This window comes from Heliangelus exortis, chromosome Z (assembly GCF_036169615.1).
Source record: "Heliangelus exortis chromosome Z, bHelExo1.hap1, whole genome shotgun sequence".
NCBI classification, from domain to species: Eukaryota; Metazoa; Chordata; class Aves; order Apodiformes; family Trochilidae; genus Heliangelus; species Heliangelus exortis.
In genome coordinates this window covers 12980767-13008053 of record NC_092454.1, presented here as the reverse complement: position 1 = coordinate 13008053, position 27287 = coordinate 12980767, and the positions used below count along the sequence as shown (strand labels likewise).

At 37.6% G+C, this 27287-nt stretch overlaps 1 protein-coding gene across 4 annotated transcripts in view; it reads left to right on the top strand.

Moving 5' to 3' along the window:
• Positions 1–209: 209 nt before the first annotated feature.
• Positions 210–27287, top strand: part of RANBP3L (RAN binding protein 3 like) — a 31530-nt gene continuing 4452 nt past the window's right edge. For 2 of the 4 annotated variants that reach the window (XM_071732159.1, XM_071732160.1), the window contains exons 1-14: positions 210–767; positions 10180–10238; positions 10545–10581; positions 11137–11214; positions 12157–12231; positions 13341–13412; positions 14044–14168; positions 14634–14737; positions 19429–19513; positions 20292–20385; positions 21852–21982; positions 22918–23038; positions 23859–24001; positions 26142–26334. In XM_071732159.1, the coding sequence (XP_071588260.1) occupies positions 512–767; positions 10180–10238; positions 10545–10581; positions 11137–11214; positions 12157–12231; positions 13341–13412; positions 14044–14168; positions 14634–14737; positions 19429–19513; positions 20292–20385; positions 21852–21982; positions 22918–23038; positions 23859–24001; positions 26142–26334 (1573 nt within the window). In that variant the 5' untranslated portion in view covers positions 210–511. The remainder of the gene's footprint in view (positions 768–10179; positions 10239–10544; positions 10582–11136; positions 11215–12156; positions 12232–13340; positions 13413–14043; positions 14169–14633; positions 14738–19428; positions 19514–20291; positions 20386–21851; positions 21983–22917; positions 23039–23858; positions 24002–26141; positions 26335–27287) is intronic. The other 2 variants (XM_071732158.1, XM_071732161.1) reach the window with 2 other exon arrangements.

Genomic DNA, 27287 nt, shown 5'->3' with positions numbered 1-27287 from the left:
GTGGCGGCCTCGACCCTCCCCGCCCACCACAGACCGCTGCGCCCAGCGGTGACCGAGCACACCCTTCCCCGCCTTCTCCCTGCCCACAGCCAGGCCGGACGCTTCCCCGCCCGCCCTCCTATGTTAATGCGAGGGCTTTACATATCCCCTCCCCACGGCCGGCCCCAGCTAAGGGCTCGGCCGGAGCTGTCATCCCACACCGGCGCATCCGCACTCGCCCACGGGCTGCCGCAGCGGCTGCCGCTCGGCCCGGTGAAGCGCTGCCGGAGGGCGGCAACCCGAGTGCCCCGGCCCGTCGGGCATTACGGGGCGGTGGGGCAGCCAGGGCTGCGGGGCCTTGTCGGACTGTCTGGTCCTCTGCGTAGGGGGAGGTGGCCTTGGGAGCCGCTGATGAGCTTAAAGTTCTAGACCCAATTACAGCTCATATATATTAAATATACATATATAGAACCACACTTTATATATATATATATATGTATATATATATAAAGATACTTCTGAGGACCTCACAATGAGGAACCAGACAATTCCTGCTTGCAAAGAGAATGTTTTATATACAGGTATACAGCGCTCCCGTGCAGGCTACGACTTTTCTGTCAGACCCAGGCATGGCGAGGTGGCTGAGCCAGGCCTCCCCAGAAGAAGAAACTGGGCCGGTGACCGCTGGGCTCTGCACCAAGCTGCTGGGCTGCAAGAACAGGAAGCCCGCAGGCCCTGCCCCTGTGCCTCTAGCAGCACCCTAAGTCCCACGGAGGAGAGTTGTACAGGTAGGTTTTCGGGGTTTTTTGGCTAGTATCTTTTGCCCGTCTCCTGTGTTTCCACTCCACAGAGGTTTCTGGGGATTGGGATATATGCGAAGAATGTGCTCAGCTGTGTTGTGGTTGATTCAAAACAAGAGCTTAGCCAGCTGTAATTACATTAATGCAAGTTTTTAGTGGTAATCTGCCAGCTATCTCCGATTCATATTTTAGTGGAAGGCATTACCAGGTCATGTACATTTTGGGATTTACTTGTAGATCACCCCAAAGTGGTGTCAGTGTGTTTCTACAAGTGGTGACTCCCCTGTCACTTAAACCTTCTTCAGTTTTCCAAAATGTTGGGCCTGGCAGCGGGTGGGAACAGCTCTTGCTTTCCTGCCTGTTCCTGCCTTGCCCTGTGCACCTGGGCACCAAGGGAAAAACTGCTCTGGTCTAGCTCCTCAGAGAGTTGCCTGGCTACAGAGGTAGAGAGCAAAACTGATTTTCTAGGTAGTGAGGAGGACCAAGGACTGAAAGTGATTTTTGTGAACTACTAACAATTTTCAATAGGATGTGTAAACTAACAAGTACTAATACTAAGGAGATTTTTCAGGTGAGGGTAACTGCCATCTTTTACTTGCAGGCTGATGTGTGAACCCAAACCAGCAATAGCACACGTGCACTTTTGAGCTTTAAAACTAATGCTATGATAGATACAGTTTAGATGGCTTGAGCTAATTCAATGAGCCTTTCAGTTTGTGTTTATTGTTGAGACACAGTCCAATCTACTGACATGCCTTAAGTTTGAGTATGGTTGAATATTGATGTGTCGTGGCTTTATTACCTGTATGGTTTAATTTCTGCACAACCTCCCCCAAGTGTTATTTCCTTGCTACTTTCCAGGGATTTGTGAAATTTAATATTTGTACAATGCCCTGAAGATGGTAAAGCTTTATATGCCTATGAATTTTATTGCCATTGCATAGAGTGTTTTATAGGTTTTTATGGCAGATAAAAAATGCTAAGTGCTTGCATGTTGGAAGTTTCTGTGTTTACAAAGCGATTTTTATTTACATTCTTTGGCACAGTTCTGCTGGTCTAGTGACACAGTTGCTTCTGTCACTGCATCACTGCTAGAATTACACTGCAGTGATATTATGTTCACTCCAGTGTTTGAAATAAAGCCAGCCGGGTTTCATTTCTCTTAGAAACCGTGTTAAAATACAGTTGGACAGGGATGCCTATTTATGTCTTGCCCACATAAAGATAAGCCCTGTCCTCTACGGGGATGAATGGGTGTGACATATGCTGTATTTCTAAACATGTTTGGCCACTCTTAGCTGAGCTTCCATTGATAAAGAGAAGTATGCTAATTTTTTAATTTTTTTTTTTTTTTTTTTTTTTTTGTCATATGGCATGCTATAAACCCACACTGGCAGCTACTTTTAGTAAATGGCATTTTTTGGGTGAAAGAACCCTTTCCTTACAGAAAAAGAAAAATGTATTTAGAATCTGTAGCATTGAGAAGGGAGTTTCAAGTGGGTAGAATACACCTGAAGAAGTTAGGACCTGAGTCTGTGCAGCTGAGCCTGAATTAAGAGTCCTTGCTCTCATGACCTCAGTGATAACAGGGAAATTATTTATGTGTGTTATGAACTATTTGTATGAGAAGGAAGGTTCAGAATTGGAGTCTTAATGGTACAGAAAAAGCTGTCGTCTGACAAATTCTTCCGTTTTATTTTGCAATAGTCAGTTGGATTAACTTTTCCTTCCCTCTTTCTGAATTAGGTGAAACAGAAGCTCAGTTCGCTGGTGATGTACTTTTCTCTGTTCCCCAAACCATGTATCTAGGATGTGATCTACTAAGCAACATACACTTTGTATTTAACACCGAGCCTTAGAACAGCGTGGAGTGCTGTTTAAAAATGTCTTCGTGGGCTGACTTGCAGTCACATCTGTAGCAAACACAGCCAAGTGGCCAAATGTCTGTTGCTTAAGGTCTCTCTAGAAATAAAGTTCTCAACAGCATTGTTTTTAGAAAATTAAGAGCTTTTTCTAAAATTCATTTGTCAATATACTTGAAGTATTTTTTTTTGAGAATGCTGAAGCTATTTCTCTTCATACAATACTTCAGCATGGTTATGGACCAGCTATCTAAAACAATTTCTACTGAACATTTTTTGAAAATCAGAATTCATGAGAACTTGTTGCAAATTTATTGATTCACTGACACTCTTGAATAGAAGAGTATTCTAAAAGAAAAAAAGCCAATTAGCTTACATGTCTGGAATTACAACTAAGACTCCTGAAAATTTCTTACCTGTATAGCAACATGCATCTCTGGCACCTCTACATATGTAAAACTATTTCGATTAGCATTGGAGAGTTGACCAGATTAGAATTTTATTTTACTTTATTTGACCCTGTTTTATTTTCCCATTTTGTTTTTAGTGGTTACCAATTAACAAGAAACTTCACCATGTCTGTATAATGGCTTTAGATGCAAATTAATTAACCAATCTTAGTCTCACAATGCCTTAGAGAAAAAAAAATATTGCATGGAAATTTCAACCATCTTGTCAGATCTTAATTCTTAAAGGAGTTGTTGTAGATAGCAAGTACTGAATATGCTTTATAAGCAGAACTCAGAAGTGTGAAGGGTTATAAACAAGAATCAAAGATTAGGCTTCCAGGTCCATATTTAGTTTTAAGGAAGTGTCCTTATTTTTCAAAGGTGCTGATCAGTCAGCTGTGTGTGTGAATTCCACCAGAATTCTCAGCTGCTCAGCACTTCCAGGATCTGTAATGTGAAATTTTTAAAAAGCTTTTCTGGTTGCCTTGGAATTGGTCCATTTTATTAATCTGGGTGCCTAAAAGTACTTGTTCTTGGACATCCCCACTTTGCCTTGTGTCACCTTCCTTATTTAAGTTTTGCAGAGCAAAGCCTAGCTTACATAGAGAGGTCACTGAGGGACCTGAAACGTTGGCTGGCAGCCTTGTTGCACTCTTGTTTGTTTGTGAACTGGCTCTATTTTATGTTACAAGTTCACTAAGTAATTATAAATCACCATAGTTCTGCTGTGGGTTTGGCAAATCCATTTCTTAGCTAGAAGGTTTGTGTTATTTTTTCGCTTTTTTTTTTTTTAGATGAAAACTGTTAATCTCTGGAAATACTGACAGATGTCTTTTGTATCAAAGACCAGGAACTATATTTAAAAATGGCTGAGCTTGAGTATGAGTATTTTGTAATTCAACCTACTGTATGATTTCACTATATGTATTTCTCTTCTGCCTGCTATTACAGTTTTATTATCTGAAGAACGGGTAGTTTTCTGTGATTTTGCAGCATATTGCAAAAAATTGGTTGCCTTAGTACATAGATGAATTCTGATGCTCCTTGCCACAACATGTTAACAGACATGATCGACAGCTAGCATAGTCAAAATAATTTTGGGGGATTTTTGTTTGCTTGTTTTGGGGTTTTTTGTTTGGGGTTTGTGGGTTTTTTTGTTTGAGGTTTTTTAGTGGAACTGTACTAATTTTTGGAGCTATGTCTTCCACTTATATGCTAGTCCAGTGATGCTTTATTTTTCTTCATGTACATGGCCACAAAACACCAGGCAGGACATTTTGTTTTAGTGGGTTTTAGTAATAATGATAGAGGCATAGTTCTCCCTTGTTTTTTGTTTTTTTCTTAGTGCTTTAGTAACGCAAAACTACCTCTGGGAATGTTGCAGCTACAGTCATAGTAAATCTACTTTTCTTTTCAACATCTTCCCCAATTATATGTTCCCAGTTGCATGTGAAACAAACAAAGCAGCAGTACTATGTGCAAGAATTTGGTGTTATTGCTTAACTTTATTTGGTTCAAGTTCTATGACTAGGGAACAAGCAATCCAAGCTCTAGCATCAAAATGCAGAAGTGTTTCTGATTTTTTGTTTGCAAATTATGGTAACAATATAGAAAGCTAGTAAAGTTCATGCTATAGCATAGTGAATGGCAGAAACATGCTAATACTATGTCACAGCTTTAACTTTTCATAGGACAAAAATAAAATTTGATTATCAATTTTCATGTAGTAGTTTCTGTGTGTTGTGTAACTCCTGCTAGGATGGTGTGAGGGAAAGCTGGATGTGGCTAAGGGTTTGTAAGTGACATTACAAAGAGATTATACAATTTTATAGAATTTAATTCAATTTAAGAAAATGATATCTAGTAAAGAAGATTTTTTTTTTTACCTGTGTCAAGTAAAAATTGCAGGTTTGGAGTTAAAGTTTTCCTATGAGCTACAAAAAACAAGGAGGTACAAGTTATTAGTTTAATTTAAGGAATTATGAGAAAAATATTATTTTTTGCAAGTCAGCTTTTGCTGTCAGCATTAAATCTTTCTTGGCAGCTATGAGCTAGTGGGTGAGGTTTTTTTGTGTTCTATGACTAAGCCAATCTGAAATGTCTTACTGTGAGATTTGTAGTTATTTGTGAAGAGCTACACAAATAATACGTAGGCTGTGGGAACAGTAAAAGCTCTGACAAAATCCAGTGTACTGGCATTAGATCTTAATGAATTTCTCTGTATGAAACAATAACATTGAACAACAGAGACATGAGAATCCTGCCACCTAGCTGGTCAATGACACTCACCCTACAAATAAAAGGAATAACGACTCTTCCCAGCTCTGTGGTGAAGTATTTAAAGTACAGTTTTTCAAATGGCTTTCAGTTAAGCCTAATTTTAAAATATAATACAAGGCAGAACACCATGTAACATGTCTAATCTCACATTTTATAAGGTATTAGGTTAATTTACTCGAAAAGTAGTTACTGCTTTCTTTTTCATGGATTGGCTAATCCCTGAAGAAGTTATTCTCTAGTCACTGAGCAGGAATTAAAAAGTCTAGGTGATGTTGCATACCTCTGACACCACAGAAAGCCTAATTACTTGGCTACTCAGTTTTGTAACAAGCCAGAGAGGACGAAGAGTATCACTAACCAATAACCCGGTTTAAAAGGAACAAAAATTTGAATGAGAAAATCAGTTTATGTACATCCTTTCTATAACCATGTACATTGCTAGGACTGGAGGAGAAAAATATTATTCACATCTAAGAAACTGTAATTGTTGTCAAACGCTGATGCCTGCATTCTTACATTTTAATGCATATATAAAATGAGTTTTATTTTTAGATTTGATGGACACTCACAGCTTTCACTGGAGCCTGCTATCCTGAGTGATATAAAACCTTCTACTGTTATAGATATAGGTTACTAACTTTATAACAAAACCATGAAAGTATTTGGTATTAATATGAATTTAAATGTTTTCAGACTTCTGGCAAGCTCAGTAACAATGAAGATGCAACAGAATTTATTTTCTTTTGAATCTGGAAATGTAAAAATGAACTGCTTAAAAGTCAGAAGTAAAAACCTTCTATTGAGGTCATGTTAATATGTTAACCTCTTAAAGATTTGAGGTTTTTTTGCTTCACTTTGGGAGGCATAGAGCCACACTACTGTCAGCTAATTTTGACATATGACTTCAGGCATATGACTGCCTGAAGACTGGAGAAAGAGTTGGGCTTATATTCTCTCCACCATGTTCTTCTAAGGCTAAGGAACATTTATATCTTCTCTGGGCAAGCTGGAGTAATAATTATAACTAATTTTTTCAAAACAATCATCATCCTGACTATTTCTTAATGTGTAAATTTTGTGAAGTTTCTACAGGTTTAGGAAAAGCAACAGTAATAAACATGAAGAGTGGAATGTCACAGCAACAGCTGAAGGTTCTCTACACTTCACATACTATGCTGGCTTTTGGGATAAAAGCAAAGCTGGTGGAAGCAATTTTACATTATTTCTCACATGTCGTTCTGTCTCGGGCTTCTTAGGCTTAGGCTGCTAGCAGACAGCACTTGTTTTTCCCAAAGCAACTTTCTGCAGCATTTTCTTTCAAATGGAACTCTATAGTTGCTGTCTCATCTCAGCATATGAATGACCATACTTTGCCAATTGCCAGCAGGTACAGTGCCAGTCATGTTGTCAAGCAGAATGATGGAGTTAGGGATGCCCATGCAGGATGAGGAGAGCAGAGAAGGCACCAGGCCTGAGACCCATGTGCCTTCTGTGTTGGGGAGCTCAGGTCAGAGCTTCTGCACAGGATAGGAGGGAGGTTGGAGGGGCTGTGCAGTTTCAACCTTAAACAAGGGAAATGGACACTTTGAATGTAGCAAGGGATTATTTTGGACTCTGAATGGAGCAAAAGTTGGAGCAAGTTCTTTCCAATTCAGCAGCTTCAGGGAAACCTTAGTAAGGAAAAGAGAGCCCAGTCTGTGATGATAATTTATGGGTGGGCAGGCAGGTTCTGCATCTGGACACTTGGCTGAGGTTTGTGGATTATTCCAGTCCCTGAAGCCAGAGCAGCCCATTTGGCAAGTATTTCTGCTAACTTTTCTAACAGCCTCTTTTATCCACAAGTACCAAGCTGCTGAGGACTGGAGCAGCCCAGTCTTAACCAGGTTCAAGCCACCCTGTGTTTGTCCATGTCCTGTTGGTGATGGGAAGGAGAGGAAGTTCTAGGCCACCCCATTCCCTTCCAGCTGTGTTTGTGTGCCCCAGCCTTGGCTGCTGCTGCCTCTTTCCTGGGCCAGCCCAGCATCACCTGGCCAGGTGCCCACACTGCTGCCAGGAGAGGAGAGTGGAGAAGGGCTTCTCCTCTCCCAGCACACAGCCATCCCCCCTGGCAGCAGCAACCTCAGTGCAAAACAAGGAGGAGGAGCACACAAAGGTGCTCACCAGCGTTAAAATCAGCATGTTGACACGATTGTGGTGAGCCTTGTGTAAAATATACAAGTAATCCCGAGTTTCCTTTTCTGACCTCTTTTTCAGGGGTCAGCTGCAGATATTTTGTGCTTGAATATCTGAGAAGTTGCAAATTTAATTCAAAATTGCTGCATAACATATGTTGTTAACACAAATACATATTTAAAATTCTTATGAGTGGCCTGACTAAGGAGTGAAGGTGTAACTGGTGAGTTGTGAAATACTCTTCAAGACTTAGGAAAGATTTTAATTATTTGGGTAGAAACCATATAAAACCATAAAAGCGATAAATAACTGTGCCAGCATCAGCAACCTCTAAATCTACTGGTGGCAAGAAAATTTTCACATTGGCTAAAAAGCAGCTCCTGGGATACATCTTTTATATTTACTGCAATATCAAAAGCATATTTGTCTTTAAAGAGGTACCATTATAATCTTACTTCAACTGTTTCTGTTGGTAATCAACCAGTTAGAACTTTTTTTCTCCAGGAACTTCTGGGTCTTAAACTATTACTGGAATTTTGTTATTTAAATTGTAGTGAACATTTCTAATTCCTTTGAATTCCCTACAGCCTCTTAGCACAAGCAGAAGTTAACTCTGTCTTAACTCAAGAGTGTTCCTTTTTTCACAAGAATTTACTCCTTACTAATTCCAAGTTTTGAATGTAACTTCAAAAATACTGCTTCCTAGTTTTGAGAAGTGCAGAAAGGGCGTGTAGTGATGCTTTAAAGTATGCATTTTTCCTTCGTTCAAGAAGAATAAAAGTTTTTTTGGGTTTTTTTGTTTTATTTTTAGTATTATTATTAAGGAGACAGGAAAAAGGCCTGTTATATTGAATAAATCACAGTTCAGTGAAATACTATTGTTTGTGTGTGCCACTCCCCTCTAGTGAATTGAAGTGGAATTGCTACATCTCATGCCATGCCATGAACCCTTTGCTACAGCAGGATTATGGAAATTTTGTTCAGTTTTCAGTGCCTGAGGATTGTCTTTTTTGGAGTTCAACAATGTGGGGGGTTTTATGTGCTGGTTTTGTTTGTTTGTTTGTTTTTTCTATTAAGAACAAACCAGGCCTTCATTTTAAAGCATGTCAGGGTTGCAGAACTCAGTCCTTTGCACACACATACTGCCTAAGAAAATACAAAATTGACTTCGACAACAGTGAAACTGTATTAAATTTCTGCTTAGTCTGTATATCGTTAGATTTGAGCACTCATTTCATGCTTTCTGCCCCAGTTTCCATACACATACACACGGCTTTATTTTAATGTTTACTTTATTCTTGACTTTTAAATATGTACTTATTTGGTAATTTTAAAGCCTCCACAGTAAGTTGGCATTTGCTTTATTAAACCCGTAAGTAACTGATTCCAAGCCTACAGTTCACTGATAGGTGTTCCAGACAAAATAAAACTATCAATCTGTATATTTTCAAATGGACATTTTTATTGGAATATTCTAATCTAAAACAGAGGAAGCCAGTGTTATAAAAATGGTGTGTAGGAGATAAATATTCTGTCACATGTCAGTTGAGAAGATATAGAGCATGGGATTTCTCTGGCCAACAGCCAGTCATATAGCTCAACAGTGACCCTACTCTGTCTGTGCTTGTCAGCAGTGGAGAGATACGCATTCATTCAGGTCTTCGTTTATCTCCTAACATATGCAACTAAAAATGGTCATGCTCAGAATGCGGTTGTTTCTGTTGACTGCAAGTTGAAGACATCTCGGTCTAGCATGAGGAGAACCATCTATATGATGGTCTAAAAAAATCTGTTTGTGTCCATTCTTTTATTGGCAGAATAGATGTGTCATTAATTGGTATTATATGATGAAAACAACTTCGGCTTTCACACCAGCAAGCAAAGTCAGTCCTTTAGAGGTGCACAGGCTGAGAAGGGCCCATCAAAGTAAGCAGCACAAAGAAGCCCTATAAGATGTAGAAGCAGTGACCACTAAATCAACATGAAGTTTGATGTGAGGCAACTCTATGCTGAAATATATTTCATTTAAAAAAAAACAAGACAAACCCCCAAAAACTGCATCCAAAGTTATTCTCACTCATACCTAAGAAGTGCAGAGGTATGCCAATGAGTAGAATTTGCTCTATGGAACTTCATATGTTCATATATCATACTGATGATTAAAACTGAAACTAAGCATTCACTTACATGAAGCCTAAAGAATGGGAAGCATGAGTGTAGCTGGGAGGCCAAGTGCAACAATTTGCTTTGCTTTTCTTTTGGGATAATTTTGCCTTTCATATCCTTGCACTTTTCTGAGAACGAAGCCTGCAGTTCACCCTTATTCTTCAAGGGTGACACATGTTGTCTGCAAAGGTTTAAAGCACTTTTTTTTTTTTTTTTTTTTAACTTAAAGAAGTGTAAAAAAACCTATGAGGACATGTTTTGTGGAATCTAGTTAGTCAGAACTCACACTGGGATTTGTGGACTCTACTGGGGTTTTTTATTTATGGACTGTGCTGTATATCACTGCAGCTCTAATTACTTTTTCCTTTGTTACACAAGGATAAAGTCCTATTTGTTATTGCACAGCACTTTGCAAACTGTGGTTGAGATGTGATATTACAAAGCTTTTAATAAAAATGTTCTTTCTTCCAGAGAGGTCAGTGCTTGCACAGCCAACATTTGTTTTTCAGAAGAAGGACTGTCTTTTGAAGGTAAAGACCTGCTTTTTTTTTCTTTTTTCCTTTCTCTCTCTCTCTTTTTTTTTTTTTTTTTTTTTTTTTTTTTTTTTTTTAAATAATTGATTAAACATGCTGGGAAATGGACATTCTATAGGCAAACAGTAATGAAAGATTTTTGCTCAGGTTAGAATTTGTAATAAGAGGTCTGAAAATAAACGAGAAAAAGTGGAAACTAGAAACAAGACTGCTTTTAAAGTATATATGCTGGGTTTGTATCCTGGCATAGGAAATGGCTGTTATGTTTTCCTTGACCTTTCCACTCCTGTATTTTTTTCCCAGCGCCCTGCAGAAGACCCAATTCACAACACTGGAAATGGTAATAACCACATCGTTGAAGCAGTATGATAATACACTGGGTTATTCACAGGTCTGACTATTGCCTGTGAAAATAGTGTTGGGACTCCTATTTTATATGAGCGGGGACAAATCCCTTTAAGTAGACTAAGACTATGTGGGTTGCAGAGCTGCCTACTATGTCACATTATATATGTCCCCCTCCTATTTAAGAATTCTTCCATCTTACCTCTCATGTACTAGGAAACCAAAGTCCAAAAGCTCTGAAAAGTGGCCAAATATATAATCAGCTGTATGAGTTCCTTTTGTATTATTATTATTAAACCTTCTGACCCTGTGGGCTCTGAGCTGATTCAAAGGGCCTGATTTATGTTCCCTGAACTTAATAGAAACAATGAAGACTCCCTGAGGCTTTATTCTTGGTGTTTCCAAATCTTATATCCTCTTAGGTAATGCCTTAAAGCTGTTGCTGTAATTCTTAGAATTTGCTGTGTTCAGGTTTAATTACCTGTCACAACTCGTGCTGAACTCTCCTGCCAGTCTGTCGCTGCAGAACATTATATTTACTTTTCTCTAGATCTGATTAGTTGTTCCAGAAAGCGAGCAAGATCATCATCTTTTACTTTCCAGAAGTCTGACTCTCAGGCTATCACAGGTATGAGATTTATCTCCAGTCATATTCTAATTGCTATAGTTCTGTAGTCTCATCTGATAAAGAAGAAAAGCAATTTTTCTGTCTGAGAAACTTTTCTGCACTTTAGAAATGCTGCAAGTCATGAAAACTTAAAAAGCTTTCTGGCAATTTCCAATAAATAACTTTTTAAGTAAAAATATTAGCTTTCCATACTTAGTTAATATTATATAAAGTAGTGAAAAATCTGTATATTTCATATAACTTCCTTCAATAACTCATGAAGTCAAGGGAGGAGGAGGGCTGGAAAGGAATGAGATTCTCTGGTTTGTAGAAGAGAACAGTGTTCACTTGGAAATCCTTCAATCCAGCTAACAGCTGACCTGGGAAGCTTTTTAAGGACTGTGTATTTTTTCCATGAGAAATGCACACAATTCTCTGAGGCTACCATTCTGATCTGGTTTTTATAGCATTTATTTAACAGATGGATGGGATCACAAAGTTATTTCTGATTTCAGAAATTAATATGTGTTCACTACATTTTGTTTATCTAGTCCTGATATTCTTGAATGTGGCTAAGAGGATTTAAGATAAGCTTGTTTTACTTTGAAAATTATGCTGAGATAATACACAGAAAACCATAGATTTGATATAATTTTTAGGATATATCTGTAACTAAATACAAAGCTGGGTGCAGGAGGAAGCTTGTGTATTTGCCCTCTTGATTGTCTGGTTCTGTTTTGAACCTCTCCAACTGGCTGTCTCCAAGACAGAACTGTGACTTGGCCCCAGAAAACTCTCTGCATCAGCAGTATAGGCTGATAATCTAACAGTCTACTTCAGAAAGCTGATATCAGATAAGAATTTATTCTAATGCCAATGAAGGCATGATATGAAATTAACTAACCTGGAAATTAATGGGTTTTTTCCTCCTAATGAATGATAATTTCTGTCTCATTCTTCCAGATACAGCTCTTATTCAGAAAAGAGGGAGAGCATCTTCTTTTACCATCCTTCCTACCTTCCCTCCCTCCCAGCCAGGTAATTAAATAATAAATTTTAAAAATACGTGCATTGTTCTTTTAAAATGAAGAGATGCACACGAATGCTTTTCTGCAGGGCATAGCTGGAATGTGTTGGACTAGGCTGGTATTTGGATAAGAGAAAGGAATGTTTTAGGAGGAGGACTGGCAGTTCAACAGAAACAGTTTTATGCATTTGTTGTTAGGGAATCCTGCAATGCTTTGGAGGAATTTGAATAACTTTGAATAACATAACTATGCATTTATACAGTGTAGTACAAATTTACTTGATAAAACTGAATGGAATTACAGTGATTACATTAATTGGTTTGTATGCAATTTAATGGTGATTGTTCCTGTAGGAATATAATTTTGTATCCTAGGAGCCTATCTTCTACCTAACCAGTGACCCTGGGAGTATTCTACCCTCATGACTAATGGGATCAATGAAGTTCTCTTAAATCCTAGTTTATGTTTCTTACGAGAGACAGGTCTTTGACATACAGTGGCGTAAAGTGTTTCTAAGCAATACTAAGAGGACACAACACAACAAAGCATACTCTTCTTGCAGTGAAAAAGTAGTGATTATGTATAGAGTGTCAGTTGTGTCATTTTACAGGAATGTGGTAGGTGGCTGCCATCACTTTGTGGCTGATGTTTGGTATCTTTATCAAAACAGTGAAAACATCAGTAGTGCGCTGCCATAGACATAGTAAGTTGTGAAAGCCTTTTTGCCAGAGCAGGGCACAGCACCCTTATTTATTCCCATGTTCTTGGGTTTCATTTACTGATGTTAAAAATGCCTAAAACTGGACCAGATAGTATTGCCATTTCAATAGCTTTTGCAAGCCAGAAGCACCTGGTTTGAAGAAGGATTTTATGAATTAATGTTACTATCAAAAAGACTTCGGTCTCTGACATAGCCAAAAGACCAGTGGTGCTTTCTGTGGTTAAGTCTTCCCATCTGTAAAATGAAGACAGTAACAGTTACCTCAGAGATCTTGTTTAGATGAATAGTTTGGAATATTGCTCAAGTACCATCAAAATGGGGAGGGGTTACAGAAACATTAATTAATAATTGAAATGAGTGAATACTCATTATTAAAGTTTAAATTTCTTGTTCTGTAGTAAACAACAATAACATATTCATGACCTCAGCTCTTCAAAGAAAACCTGACTTGATAAGAAGTACAAAAGAAGGTAACTGTCATTGCAGTATTTGTTCACTGTAGTTCCACAAAAATGTTCAGAACAGTCACAGAAGACATAAAAATGACATTTTTTCTATGCTGAGTGATAAGTTATAAATAATGATTTATGAGATCCATAAGTTGTTTGACAGTGTAAATATGCTGTGAACTCTGTCCTGAGCCTCTGCTCTGACTGTTCATGACTGAACTAAATATAACCTTGAATAGAGAAATTCCACATTTCTAACTGAGTAACTCTGCTCCTGGAGAAAGCAAGGAAGAACCTTCTTGGTAGATGCAGCTGGAGGATTAAATACAACATTCCAGAAGACAGCTCTAACAAATCAGTAAATATAGGTATATATAAAGATATATATTTTAAAACATGAGTAAAAATACATTTTACAAATAACTGTATTTTTGCATACGATACACTGCTTTTTAGTCTGATAGGATAACAGGGGTTGATGTAACTGCAAAGTTGTGTATTCTAGAAGGGATTACAATTTTTCAGTGTATTTAGTAATTAATAATAAATGTTTTTTAAATATGCTTTGAAACTTTCAGTTAAAGAGACATAGCTGTGAAATACAAATAAAGAAAAAGTTTCTGTTTAAATTTTTTGTCTTTGTGTTTGCAAGGATCCTTGTCACAAAATCAGTTGTGGAGTGTTATCAGACCTGCCATTTTGCAACCCCCACAAGCTCTGACCTGTCCTGAAAATCCTGTAGTACCTCTAGCAACCAAGAAAGAAACACGTACTAAGGTAAAAAGAAGTGTCATTTTGGTGGCTAGTATGTTTACAACTCTGACTAAAAAATCAACCGACCAACCAAAGACAAGACAGTACTGTCTTGAAGCAGTTAATTACTCCAGTGTATGATTTTCAAGAAACTGCCATATCTGGCAGATCTGGCAGATCACTGTCTGGTGTGAACTGTTAAGCTCTTACTGATGATGTTTGAAAAAACATTTCTGCAGGCTGTCTCAACTTCCAGATATCAGCGTTCTGTGAGCAAATCAGCCTTGGCATCTTTTAGATGTTGTTTATTTTGCAAGTAACATTTTAGGATTTTGATTAAGGGTGTGGGCTTAGTACACAGCTAGAGTAAGCTCTGCCAACTCCCACATACATACTTATGTACCGCAGTGATTCCGGACTTCTAGCAGATCTGTTTATAGCAGAAAACAAGCTTGGTCTACTTGATTTACCTGTTTTTATTATTCCTAGATATCTGAAGACAACTCTTTTTCCTCATCTGAGAATTCAGTAAGTTCCAAAAGAGCAGTGAGGTCATCTACTACCATGAATCTTTCTAGCTCTAAAACAACACAGTAAGTATTTATTTATTATGTTTCTACACCATTCTGTCACTTGGCTTATGGCATGCCTTTTCTTCCTACATGTCTGGTGTGCTACTAGTCCGACTAGTTTCATGGTACTACCTACACTTACACAGTCCTCACTGGCAGTTTTTTGTGGTGCCAGGATTTGTGGATACTGGCGTGAGCTCCATATGGAACATTTTGTTTCTCATTAACAACTCTCAAGCCAGAAACTATTTTAGTTTGCCATCTCATGCAGCTTTGGCAGTTCAAAATATGTCCCAGTTTTGCATATTTACAGTAATCCTTGGGTCCCTGTGGAGAACTTTCTTCTGGTTGCATAGCTGCTGTGTCTCATTCATAGATGCTGGGAAACTCAGGAAGCTCCAGTATGGGTCAGCATATTTGACACTAGAAATAGGTAGAAAACCATACAGGACTGATTTGGAAGACAAGGTGAATGCTGCAACTGATGCTCCACTCCCACACACAGGTCAGAATTTGTGGCATGGATTAGCTGTGATGACTGTGATAGATCAGCATCATTGTGCGGACATGGGTTGTCCAGCATGGACTTCAGAATTTCTGCATGAGAAAGCTGACTTCCTTCGATGAGAACATTGCCCCACCCCTTCACCTTTTGTCAGGCAAAAGTGGGCTGTTACCTCTATGAAGAGTGGCTCATGAGAATCTTAGGTCTTTGGTTAGCCACTGGGTTATCTTGAGGGTATTAATACTGCTTGCTAATACACAGTGAGGATTTATTCACCTGGAAGTTTTAAGTGTCAGGAATACACCTGAGATCAGTTATGATGAGAGAATGACATGTCAAAATTGCTAGGGCCACAGATACCGTATTTGTGATGTTGTCTCCTTTCCCTCTCCCACTCAAAGAGAGCAGAGAACATGTTAACTGCAAAGGAGTCAATTCAGTCTTCTTCAGGGATGGGTGGACCACAGATACAGGATACTGCACACTATCTTTGGGATGCACAGTGCCAGTATTCTGAGGAGATAAGGGATTTTTGGATGTACAGACAATTTAGATTGTTAATTCTTAGCAACAAGGAGAGCATCATTCTGGAGTAGAAACTCACTGTAGTTTTGGAAGAGTCAGCCTGTCCTTATCACAGTTAATGTGTTCCTATCACAATTAATGCCCCTGAGGACAATAAGGAGACACAGAGCAGGCTGAATTTTTAGCAGATTTAGAATGATGGTAAATGAACATACTGGAACAGATAAAGGGAAGATGGTACCAACTTGAAAAATCAGGTAATGTCAGTGCTTCTAAATTCATTTACATTCTGTCACCTGCACAGTGTCTAGGAAAACACAGATGAGTAACTTTCCTTTATGAAATAGGTGGATAGAGAAATACCATGCAGTGTTTCAGTGCTGGCACGTTACAAGACTTAAAAGTGCTTGTGGTATTTATTTTCTTTCTTGAAAGAGGAGTTACTTATCTGCTTGCAGTACTTGTGCCTCATTATTTCTGTATATCAATATTGTGATAAATGTTGGTTTATATGACCAGTCAAAATATAATTTCAATTCAACTAGGTGTTTACTGCTCTTATGAGGTTGCAGGGGAGTGTAAGTGTATGTAGTAGTAGTGTAAGTGACATTCTTTTGGTCCATATTAAGTGACTGATGCTTTAAAACAGTTCACCGGGATCTTTTTGTCATAAGTTCTCAAACACACAGTTACACGCGCTAAACAACAGTGAACATTGCAGCCAGACCTGCTAACTGATAAGTAAAAAAAATTGTAATTTTTTAAACAATCATCTGTCAGGGTATAACTATTAACATTTATCTACATAAAACAAAATGCAGAGACACTCAGCAGCAGGCAGGGATTCCTGCTGCCTTCAAATGTCCATCTTACTTTCTCTCTTCTTCCACATCTTCTGTATGTGACACGGTTTTTATGAGAGAGGTTTGAAAATGGTTTGTTACAGTTCTGCAGTTGCTGCAGCTGTCCATGTTCCAGGAAACCATCCACAGTTCCATTTCCTGAACTGTCTGTAATAAGGAACAGGAAAGGAGAAATCTATGGTTTCTTGAGTCTGATTAGAAGCTTGGAAAGGAGATTGAGCTATAAGTGGCAGAAGTATAATACCGGGAAAATGCAAGCTACTGGCCATGTATTATTCAGATTTGTACAAGGATCTGTTTGGAAAACTGCAAGGGTTCAAAGCGAGCATTGGAACTGGCAGCTACTCAAACCCTGCTGGGCATTCTGAGACTTGGATCTACCACCTTTCCATAGTCTCTTTTCAGAGTCTTAAACACATTTTTCATTTTTAGTGGTTATTCACTGAATTCAGTCCCTTTGTTTTGCATCTCCTTGGCAATGTCATCCCTGGCACACTTTGTTCTTCTCTTACAGCAACAGAAGGGTATTGCAGTTTGTTTAAGGCTTTCAGGCAGGGGCTTTCACTTAACTGTCTGGGAAAAGAAGGATGTTGTACAAATTACTTTTTCCTTAAATTTCTGAAAATAGTCAAAAAGTCATTTCCCACATTGTTTCTTTGAGACAAGGCTCTGGTTTCTGGGATTTGCCTCTCCTGGAATGCTATTCTTATTAAGTTGCTGCTGGTGCAGCCTAGAAGTAGCAGATGAAATATCAGGATGGAATTCAGGCTGGAACATGCTTCAGATACAGTGTTCATGGCCCAAAACACTTAAGAAAGACTTCAAGGCTGGAAAAAAATGGATATTCTGATTTATCTTTTTTATTTACTCTTAGTCATAGCAACACATCAAGTGTGAGCATGTTAAGGAATATTTTTTTCCTTAAATGTAAAATGGACATAACTTGTACTTGGGAATGCTTGCATCCTGTGTGAAATGTTTTCAGGCACACTGTAGTTGTGAACACAGAAACTAAGGCAATCATCAAAGTTCTTGCAAAAAACACAGCTTATTAAATGGAACATGGTCTGCATGACTTAAGTGCCATTAAGACCTCCCATGGCTGACAAATGATCTGGAAGAGCAGGGAAGGGGTGCTCAAGTATGTCTTTTGTGACAGAACGTCAGATCATTTTCCTGCCAAGTCATTCTTCAGGAACAGGAGACAAGAACTTGGACTAAGTTGCCTTCGCCAGGAAGGGATGCAGTGATTAATCTCTACAGCAAGCATGAACAACCTGTAAGATGTTATAAAAACAAAACAAAACCAACAAAAAGCAGCAGTAGGGACAAATTCAGTGCAAAGAAATTTACAACATTTCTAGTGACTTTTATTTAAAATAGATTCTGTTAATTTAAAGTGGCTGTGTAACTATTTAACAGATCAAAAGACAACTGTACTGTCGTTAAAATATACTTGAATATAATCCACAAGTAATGTATATTTTACTAGTTATGACTGTGTCACTATTTAAAAACATGTTCACCACCTTCTCTTATAACCTTCTAAGAGGTCAAAAGGCTAACTAAGAGAAGTTAAGATCAGCATAGCAATTAAAAATTAAATTAATATTTCTTATCTGAAAAACCTGAGACAAGAAGGAAAGGGGACAGAAGGACAAGTGATGTTTTGATGTAGCTACTGCCAAAATGAGTCACAGTTCAGATCCTAGACATAAAGTGATTTTTATACTGTATGAAATTTTCTACCAAATCTTTGCCCCCAAACTGTAATTGGTAGTACCAAAGGATTGCAAATATTTATTTTCCTTCATTTCTTATTTGAAGTGTATCAATGGAACAGGTAATTGAAAACTAGAAATACCTTCTTTTCCTGTTTTAGTTATACCTCATCATAAGCCACCTGCCTACATCCTATTACATTTCTTCAGTATTTTTGAGCATGGAAAGTGTGTACATTAGAATACACTGACCCTCTGCCTTTTCCAAGATGTGGTGGATGACCAAGGAGTGCCTGTAAGGCACAAGGGTGTACATTAAGATGAAGCACTATGGAAGGGTATTTATTACTTACAGTGGAATAGAAGGAAACATTGTCATGAATGTGACTCATTGAAGTTTTCTGGAGTAAAACTATTTCCTGAGGAGGAGGAAGAGGAATGTTATTTTGTTTCTTATTTCTTGCTTTTAAGGAATATCCTCAATAATCTTCTACAAATACAGTATGATACACTATTGGTTTCGTGAAATGCTATGTGGAGTGCCGTGACAATGAATGACACTCAGGGGGCCTTTTGAGCATCAGCACTTTATTCCTGAAACATCTCTATTTTTACTCTTGTCGTTATCTTGTCCACAAGTACGGGCACAGTTTGTGCTACTTTATAATCGGTCATTATGAGCTGATCATATGTACCTGTTGCGAGCTGATAAGCTACGACTACTTTGTTTATGAGAAGCAGAGCCTCCTCTAATTGTTTAATGTAATCTTCCTAAAAAGTAAAATATGTGCTACTTTACTCTTTGTCAAGGTTTTATTATGTCTGTAACCTACATTCTTCTTACCCAAAGTTGCCAACTGATTTTGCTTCAAGGGTAAAGCACTAGTACATCTAGGCCGAGGTCTTCAAAACTTAAACCACTATCTACAGTGGAGAACCTTCTCAGATTCTCCTAAAGAATTTGTCTGATTACTTAAGTGGTCATTTTTTGTTTGTCTTTAATGTAAGTTGTGGTAAAGTAAATGCATGAGCTTACTTATATTCTACAAAGTTCTAAATAGTTCTAAATCACATTCTTATGTTATTTTGTTTTCACAGAAGTCATTTGTTTAAAGACAGACTTGTACAGAACAGCAGCAATTCCGATTTTGTGTTTGGAGAGAACATGGTTGAGAGAGTTTTGGTAAGATCTGTAAATGGTGGCAGACATTTTATCAAGGTTAATGTATTTATGAGTGTAATTTTTTTTCAGGGACTGATGCCTTTAACTCTCCTACTGTTCTTTTAAAGATATAAGTAAATATGATTCTGATGACTGTTGAGGAGAAAATATTTCCTGTAGGGGTAGGATTCTCCCAAGCTGAGGAGTGAAACATTTGAAATTAAATTGACATACAATTTCTTGTAGAAGTAGAATGAAAACTATGCATATCTGCCAGTGAAAAAGCTTGGCAGCCATAGGTCTGGGTTGTTACCTCTGACCAGGATTTAGTTCTAAGTAGGAGCTGAGCAACCAAGCATTGTCAGGAGCCAAAAGCATTTATTTAGATATGCCTAAGAAACTTTCTCTGCAAAAACTGAAGGTCGTGGAAGTTTTTAATTCCTCTGAGGTTAGTTTGTGATATCTGGGAACTTAAATTATTACTCTGGAGTTTAAGTGCTTAAACTGGAAATTAGCTGGTATTTAAACATCTAAGTCTTACATTGGATTTAAGTCCTAGTCCAGGATCTATACAAAGGAGCTATTCTTTTTGGTTGAAGAATGATGTACTGATTTCCTGATTATAAAATTCCTTCCACTAGAGGCTGAAATTTTATCACCTGTGTCAGTTTTACTCTTATGATATTACAATTGCTAATCTGCAGCCTAGAAGGCATTAAATAATTCAGTGTTTGGTTTGATGTGGAGTAGCACAGCGGTATTATTAAAAAATTAATTCTTATTACATATTTTTTTCTAGAGTCCTGGAAAGCATCCCAAACCATGTGATGAAGCATCCAAAGAAGAAGTAACATCCATGTATATAGAATCTTTTCATGTCAGTCCACAAAAAAGTAAGCATATTCAGTAAACAATTACAGCTATTTTTATTATTATAAGATTTGCTCTATCTTAGAAGATGTCAAATGAGTGGTCAATAATTTTCATCTCTTCTCAAGTTTCAAAGTCATTGGTATTCTTGAAGTATATGCCAAAATCTGTGTTCAGAATGAACCTACAGCTTGTGTTATGACATTTGAACTGGTCTAAATTCAGTGTCAATGGTCTAAGTTACATAGGCTATTTTTACAGATTGTTATTATTGTTTATTACTTGAGAAAATGTAGTGAACTTTGTGGATGCCTTTTGGACTGATTTGTTGAACTACAATTTTAAGCTGCTGGCTGCTTGTATTTCTTGACTGCTCATGTAGATTACTTTGCCATATTTGCATTATAATTTAGGACTGAAACTTTTATACAGGCAGATTTCAATGTTGTGACTCTGGTGAGTTTTTCTCCTAGACAAGCCATATAAAATTAGTCTGGGAGGGACTCCCAAGTAGGACCCTATTTTGAGCCCTCCAGCCAAATTTTGCATGCTTCTTTCCTAATCGCAGACTCACAGAATCACTTTGATTGGAAGAGACCTCCAAGAGTCCATAACCTAACACTGACAAGAACTTAATTAAGCCGTATCTCTAAGCACTATTTCTGTGTGACTTTTAAATACCTCCAGGGATGGTGACTCTAACACTGCCCTGGGCAGCCTTTTTCAACCCTTTCTGTGAAGAAATTCTTCCCAACACACAATCAAACCTCCTGCTCCAGTGGTGCAACTTGAGCCCATTACCTCATGTCCTATCACTGGCAACTTCATTGAACAGACTGATTCACACCTCTTTACAACCTATTTTCAGGTAGTTCTGGAGAATAATAAGGTCTCCCCTCAGCCTCCGCCTCCACTGCACTAGCCTAAACAACCCAAACTTAACTTTGTATGACCATTCTTACAGGTGAAAAAAAGTATAAATATTAAAGCCTATGGAAAACATATACAGCTTATACAAATACACACAATTTTGAAAGAATGTTCTTCCTTTTAAATATCATTCTTTCATGTTCCTGTCAAATATTCATTGTATATATGTTACTATTCTGGATACTGGGACATATGTCTTTCATTATCTATGCACTGCAATATGACAGACCACCTTCACTTGGAAAATTGACTTCTAATTCTATAGGGCTTGTTTCTGCAAGTGGTCTTTTAGGGCAAACCTCTGAAACTGTGAAGAGTTCAGTTCAAAATGAGACCCAACAGATGAGACATTTTGCAGTATTTCAGCCTTTTTCTCTTGTATTTGCTGCTTTGGTCAAAAACTTGATAATACTAAATAATGTAAGACACCATAGGGATTAATGAAGTCACAGGCCATCCTATATACTAGTTTTGTTGTCCTGAAAATAACTCCTGTACAGAAAGGACTCCCTTTTTTTTTGTTTTGTTTTGTTTTTTGTTTTTGTTTTTTTCCCTACAGAAACAGCTTTGTTAAGGAATGCAACACTAACTGAATCAGCAACTGCCTGCATTTCCAAGCCAGCGGAGAAAATTCTGCCAGATAAAGTTGAAGTTATAACTGGAGAAGAAGCAGAACACAATGTCTTACAGGTGTGTATTTCATGAAGCTTTGATGGTGAGCAGTTTTGTTGTTGAAAAGAATATCTGGTCTTTTGCAGAAATCTGAAAATAACTTCAATTTATATTTTAAATTTTCACTTTTTCAAGACATGCCTCTGCTAGCCCATTTTTGTAGGGTAGTATTTTCGTTTTCATATTATATTTGCTCATTTTATACTCCCTTCATGCTTTATATTCCCTTTCAGTGACTGCTTCAGAACTTCATCCTACAGTTGTACTTTATAAGGATATATATAGTATAAAAGCAGTAACTAAAACTTAAAAATTGGAGATTATTTGAGTGAAGATTTTTTATAACAATTTTTTTTTTCCAGAAAAAAGTGCAATGTGTTCTCAAGGTAATTAGTTTTATAGTTAATCTAAGATACAATTATCTTTCTGGCATAGCAGGATGTATTGGTATTCTTCATATTCAAACTCTTGAAAATATCAATGATGTATATGATTTTTAAAATCTGAACATGGAAAGGTACATTATTTTACCATTGATTCAATCTTTTGTCTTTTCAGAACATGTAGGTTTTACTCTCTTTGGAGCAGCACTCTTTGTAGTAGTGATACTGGTATCCTGGGCTGCCCAACATTTCTAATGAGTGAGGAAATTGAACACTTGCAGCATGGTCAGCTCTGTTAGTGGTATCACAGAGGAAGAGTTAATGAAGGTGAAGTAATTGAAAAAGTAAACTGGGATTCATGCAGAATGCTTTCCATGATTAGCAGAAAGTTTAGCCCAGACCTGTGAGCCATTTTGTTTTAAGTAACAGTTGTCATATAGCTATATATCTATCTTCAAATACATGCATATAAATTTATTAAAAGACATATCAAAAGTTTTAAAAACATCAAGTTTTAGAGCCAATGAAATAACACTGGCTGTCAATTTCCATGCTGTATTTCTCTTTCAGATCAACTGCAAGCTCTTTGTATTTAATAAGCTTACTTTAACCTGGACTGAAAAAGGCAGAGGATCACTGAGGCTTAATGACACATCTATCAATAAGGGTGGCATGTTGCAGTCAAGGCTAAGTAAGAGTTAAATAACAAAGTAACACATACACAAAACACTACATAACTGTAGTTATTGCTGTCCAGAATAAGCTAATTTCAGAACATCTGAAACTGGCTAGTTTTACTTAAGTCAAATTGCTGATGATCTTTTTAAAAAGTGGGCACTTTTAATTTAGTTTGTACACTCATGCTTGCTTCTCTTGGTAGGTTCTGCACATTTCTACTGCAGTGTCTCTTCAGCTCAGTCATCAGTATGACAATTTTGTTTTTGTCAATTTTGCTTTTCCAGAAGCACAGTTTCAGGTCACTTCTGGAATGTTGATTTTATTATGCCTTTATTTTTTGTCCTGTATTGCCCAGTTTCAGCAGATTATTTGCTTTGTATACCATATGTATGGAAGAAACCTAATATATTTGGTATTAAAAAAAAAATAGCATCATGTGAGGGTTTAAGCCAAATTAAAAAGAGTAATTAATGAAAATGCTGTTTCCATGCAAGTGGTACAGAAAACTGCTTCAGTAAAAATAAAGGTGGTTCCAAAGGGGCAATAGTTTTCAACTGAAAGAAGGTAGATTTAGGTTAGATATTAGGAAAAAAATTATTCAACACAAGGGTAGTAGCATACTGGAATAGATTGCCTAGGGAGGTTGTTGATACCCCTTCCCTGGAAGTGTTTAAAGCCAGGTTGGATGAAGCCTTGTGCAGTGTGGTCTAGTGGGAGGTGTCCCTGCCTGTGCAGGGGAGTTGGATCATTATGATCTTTAAGGTCCCTTCCAACCCTAACTATTATATGATTCTATGATTCTATAACTTACCATTTAAACCTTCTTATTTCAGTTATGCGAAATCAAGGCAGCTTGAGACTGATTCTCAACACCCGACTCTGGGATCAAATGGTTATAAAAAAAGCAAATAGAAAGAGCCTGTGCTTCACTGCAACAGACCAAGAAGACCACTCTATTCAAGTATTTCTAATTCAGGTAAGCAAGAGATAGAAACCATATCCAAATCCTCACCTATAATTCTGAGGACTTGCTGAAGATTTAATTTTACCAAATGGCCTTTTATGTTCTGCGAGTTTATGCTTGGCTTAGCTGTTACATGTGTTTTACTATGCAATGACTTAAAAGTGTTATCCCACACCCCAAAGCAGGTATTTTTAACTGCCATTTAAATTTGCTTTTTTCATGCCACATGAATGATTGACCCGTTTGATTCAGACATATTATTGAAAGTAATTATTAAGAAGGGCCATATGGCACTGACTACAAAGAAGGCAGTACCCAAGACTCCATTAGATTGCTCCTGTAGTATTTGCACAGGTTTGCACACAGTGCTGATCCTGCCCTTTCCCCTCATGCTTTTTTCTCCCTTGTTGCTTTTGATGGCACTGGAACTGGCATTGGCTATGAGTGAGGCAGATCAGAGAAGGAATTTGTGTGGTTTTGTTCAGTTTCGCTAAGTTAGTTTTTTAGCTTGAGTTTATTCACTTGTGATCACTCTAAATGGTGATGCTGGCACACTGGAGATGTAGAAATGAGGAATCAGAGGACATATGGAAGCAAGTCCACACTGAGTCATGGCAAAAGCTGGAGTTCATATTAGATTAAAGTGACAGAGAAAATCTGGCTTTGATTCTGTGTTTCCGGGAAACCCATGTTATGTTATCTTGAGAGCTCAGATTTGTCCATTGAGAACTGCAATTGTAGGTGAGACACCTGAACAACTCTGAACTGCTTTCTTCTTTGCATGGCTGTAGGGAGAGAATTGTTTGATGGCCCAGATGGCAAGCCTGATCTGCTGGTGCTTCCCAATTTCATACACCTGTACACACTGAAACATGTCATTCCAATTCAGAGAAGGTATCTTTCTTCTATTGCCAAGTGATAAAGATAGAAATCACTCCATATAATGCACTGAAGTGGAAAACTGGGCTACAGTAGACCATATACATTCAGTCCCACTGTGCTAAGATGATTTGCTTCATAAGAATGTAAGAAGTACTCAGTGCTGTTAGGAAGCACAAGTGATTATGGGCACTTTCTATTGTCTGTTCAACTCATCAATAACCAGTGCCCATGAAGGTCATGCTAGGCATGTGAGAGCATGCACCCCTACTTGTTTCCTTTGCTATCTATTTTATAAAATGCTTTTCCCTGAATTTTTCTATTTCTTTTTTAAGCTTTTATTACAATATTTTGGCCTGTTGTTTTTAGTTTACACTGTTTGTTCTCACTGCCACCAGTGCAGCAAATTCTAGAAGTTTATAGAAACTCCAGAACATAGGAACTCTATGAACAAGCATTATGCTGATCCTCTACTGCTTTCATTAAGCACTGTGTGTTCTGATAAACAGTTGTACTATATTCAGTTCATCTACTACTTTTAGAATTTTGAAAACCTTAGTTATAGCCCCTTCTCATCCTTCTCTTTAGACTGAAGAGTGTCAACTCTTCATGAGCTGCACCACACCTTTATCACTTTTTGTGCCCTTCTCTTTACCTTCTTTCATTGTGCTATATCCCTGAGATGTGATGTCCAGAGCAGAGCAGTACTCAGGACATGGCTGATCAAAGGTTTCATGTACTGGTAAAATGCTGCCTTGTCTAGTTCTCAATACCCTTCTTGATGATCCTTATCTTCTGTTCAAAAATAACACCAGAATTCATGGTATCTTTAAATCTTATAATTAGAAATAATTTTTGTAGTTAGGTTTTTAAATCCTTGTCTATTCTGTAAACCAAAAGGCAATACATATATGGACATTTCAGTACTTTATTACTTTTAGAATCACATGAAGGAATTATGTGGAAGGACTACCAAGTGCTCAGTACAGAGACATTTTTCAGAGGAAATAATTTTTAAGCTTATGTTTCTTGTAACTATAGAGAGAATACTCAAGAGGTACACATTTATAACTCAGACCACTGAAAGAAACTTGACATTTGTATTTATTTTCTGAAATGAATTATTTACTGTGAATCTTAAATGGATTGTGTCGCTTAATAAGGACAAAATAAAGTTCTCTCATTACTTTTGAAAATTTCTCAGTCAGGATCGGTGTGAAAAATATAAATTTTTCTCAGCTAGTTTGTACTGTATACACTTTATGTTCTGCAGGCAAGCTCAAAAGACACTGGATACCTGTATGCAGCAATACATCACCGCCTTGTGGCATTGCGAAGCTTTGCTGAGCAGGAGCCAGATGTTAATCAAGGAGATGCAGAGCCAGAAATAGCTTTTCAGCCATTAAGCTGGGATAGCAATGATGATGATGATGAAAAAATAATTCAAGTGAGCAGCAATGGATCTGGTAAGCAGAAATTTTAATGGGAATGCTCCGGGGTATTTTCTTGTAAGCAATGACCGTTGTACTTTTTTTATTTTATTTTATTTTATTTTTCTTCCATGCTGACTATAGCTTTCGTTTGTTATCAATATCCCCTTTCAGTTGGAAGAAGTTAATTTTTTTTAGTATTTTGATTTATTACTGTTAAAATGCAAGCTTTTGCCAGATACAATATCTGCACATCTTTAGAGCTATGGAATACAACTTTGACAAAAGGCTGCAGGTTAAGAAATGTTATTATTGTCAACACTTATGTAACAAGTTCTTTAGAATATTTAGGTAGAAATTACTAGAGGTAGTGAGACAATTAGTTGTTATTTGAGTAAGCAAAAGTTGAGTCCATTTGCACCAGTGCATGGGTAGTTACCAACAGCTTCAAGCACATAGTGTTTTGGAAGGTATTTATTATGCAGTGGTTAACTTCATTTGAAATACTGATTCTTGATCAGCTGTAACAATGACCTCACTAGGAAATTTTCAGTTCAAAGTTTACACACTGGTTTTCCTAGATTTCTTCAACCCAACAAAAATGTAGGCTCCTCAAAGTAAAGCATGCAACTAAAACAAGATATAAGGGGACAAGCTGCTGACTTAATCCTACTCCAGAAGTTGTTAATACACCCCACATAAGGGTCACACTTGCAGAAAGTAAGACAGAAAGTGCTGTCAGACTTGAAAGTGATTCTAGCTTCAAAAGTCAAGTCAAGTTTCCAGGGGAAATTCATTTGCCTCTGCCAAGATGCTACAGTGGATACAGGAGCAGTGGATACAGGAGCTGCCAATTGCATTTGTTTTCCTAATAGGACTAGGTAGGGCATGTTTCCTTTTCCAACTGAGTAACATACTATCATTATAAATTCTTCCTTATAAACTGTTCAACAAGTATCAAGTCACATATGAGTAACAGCTTCGAGTGT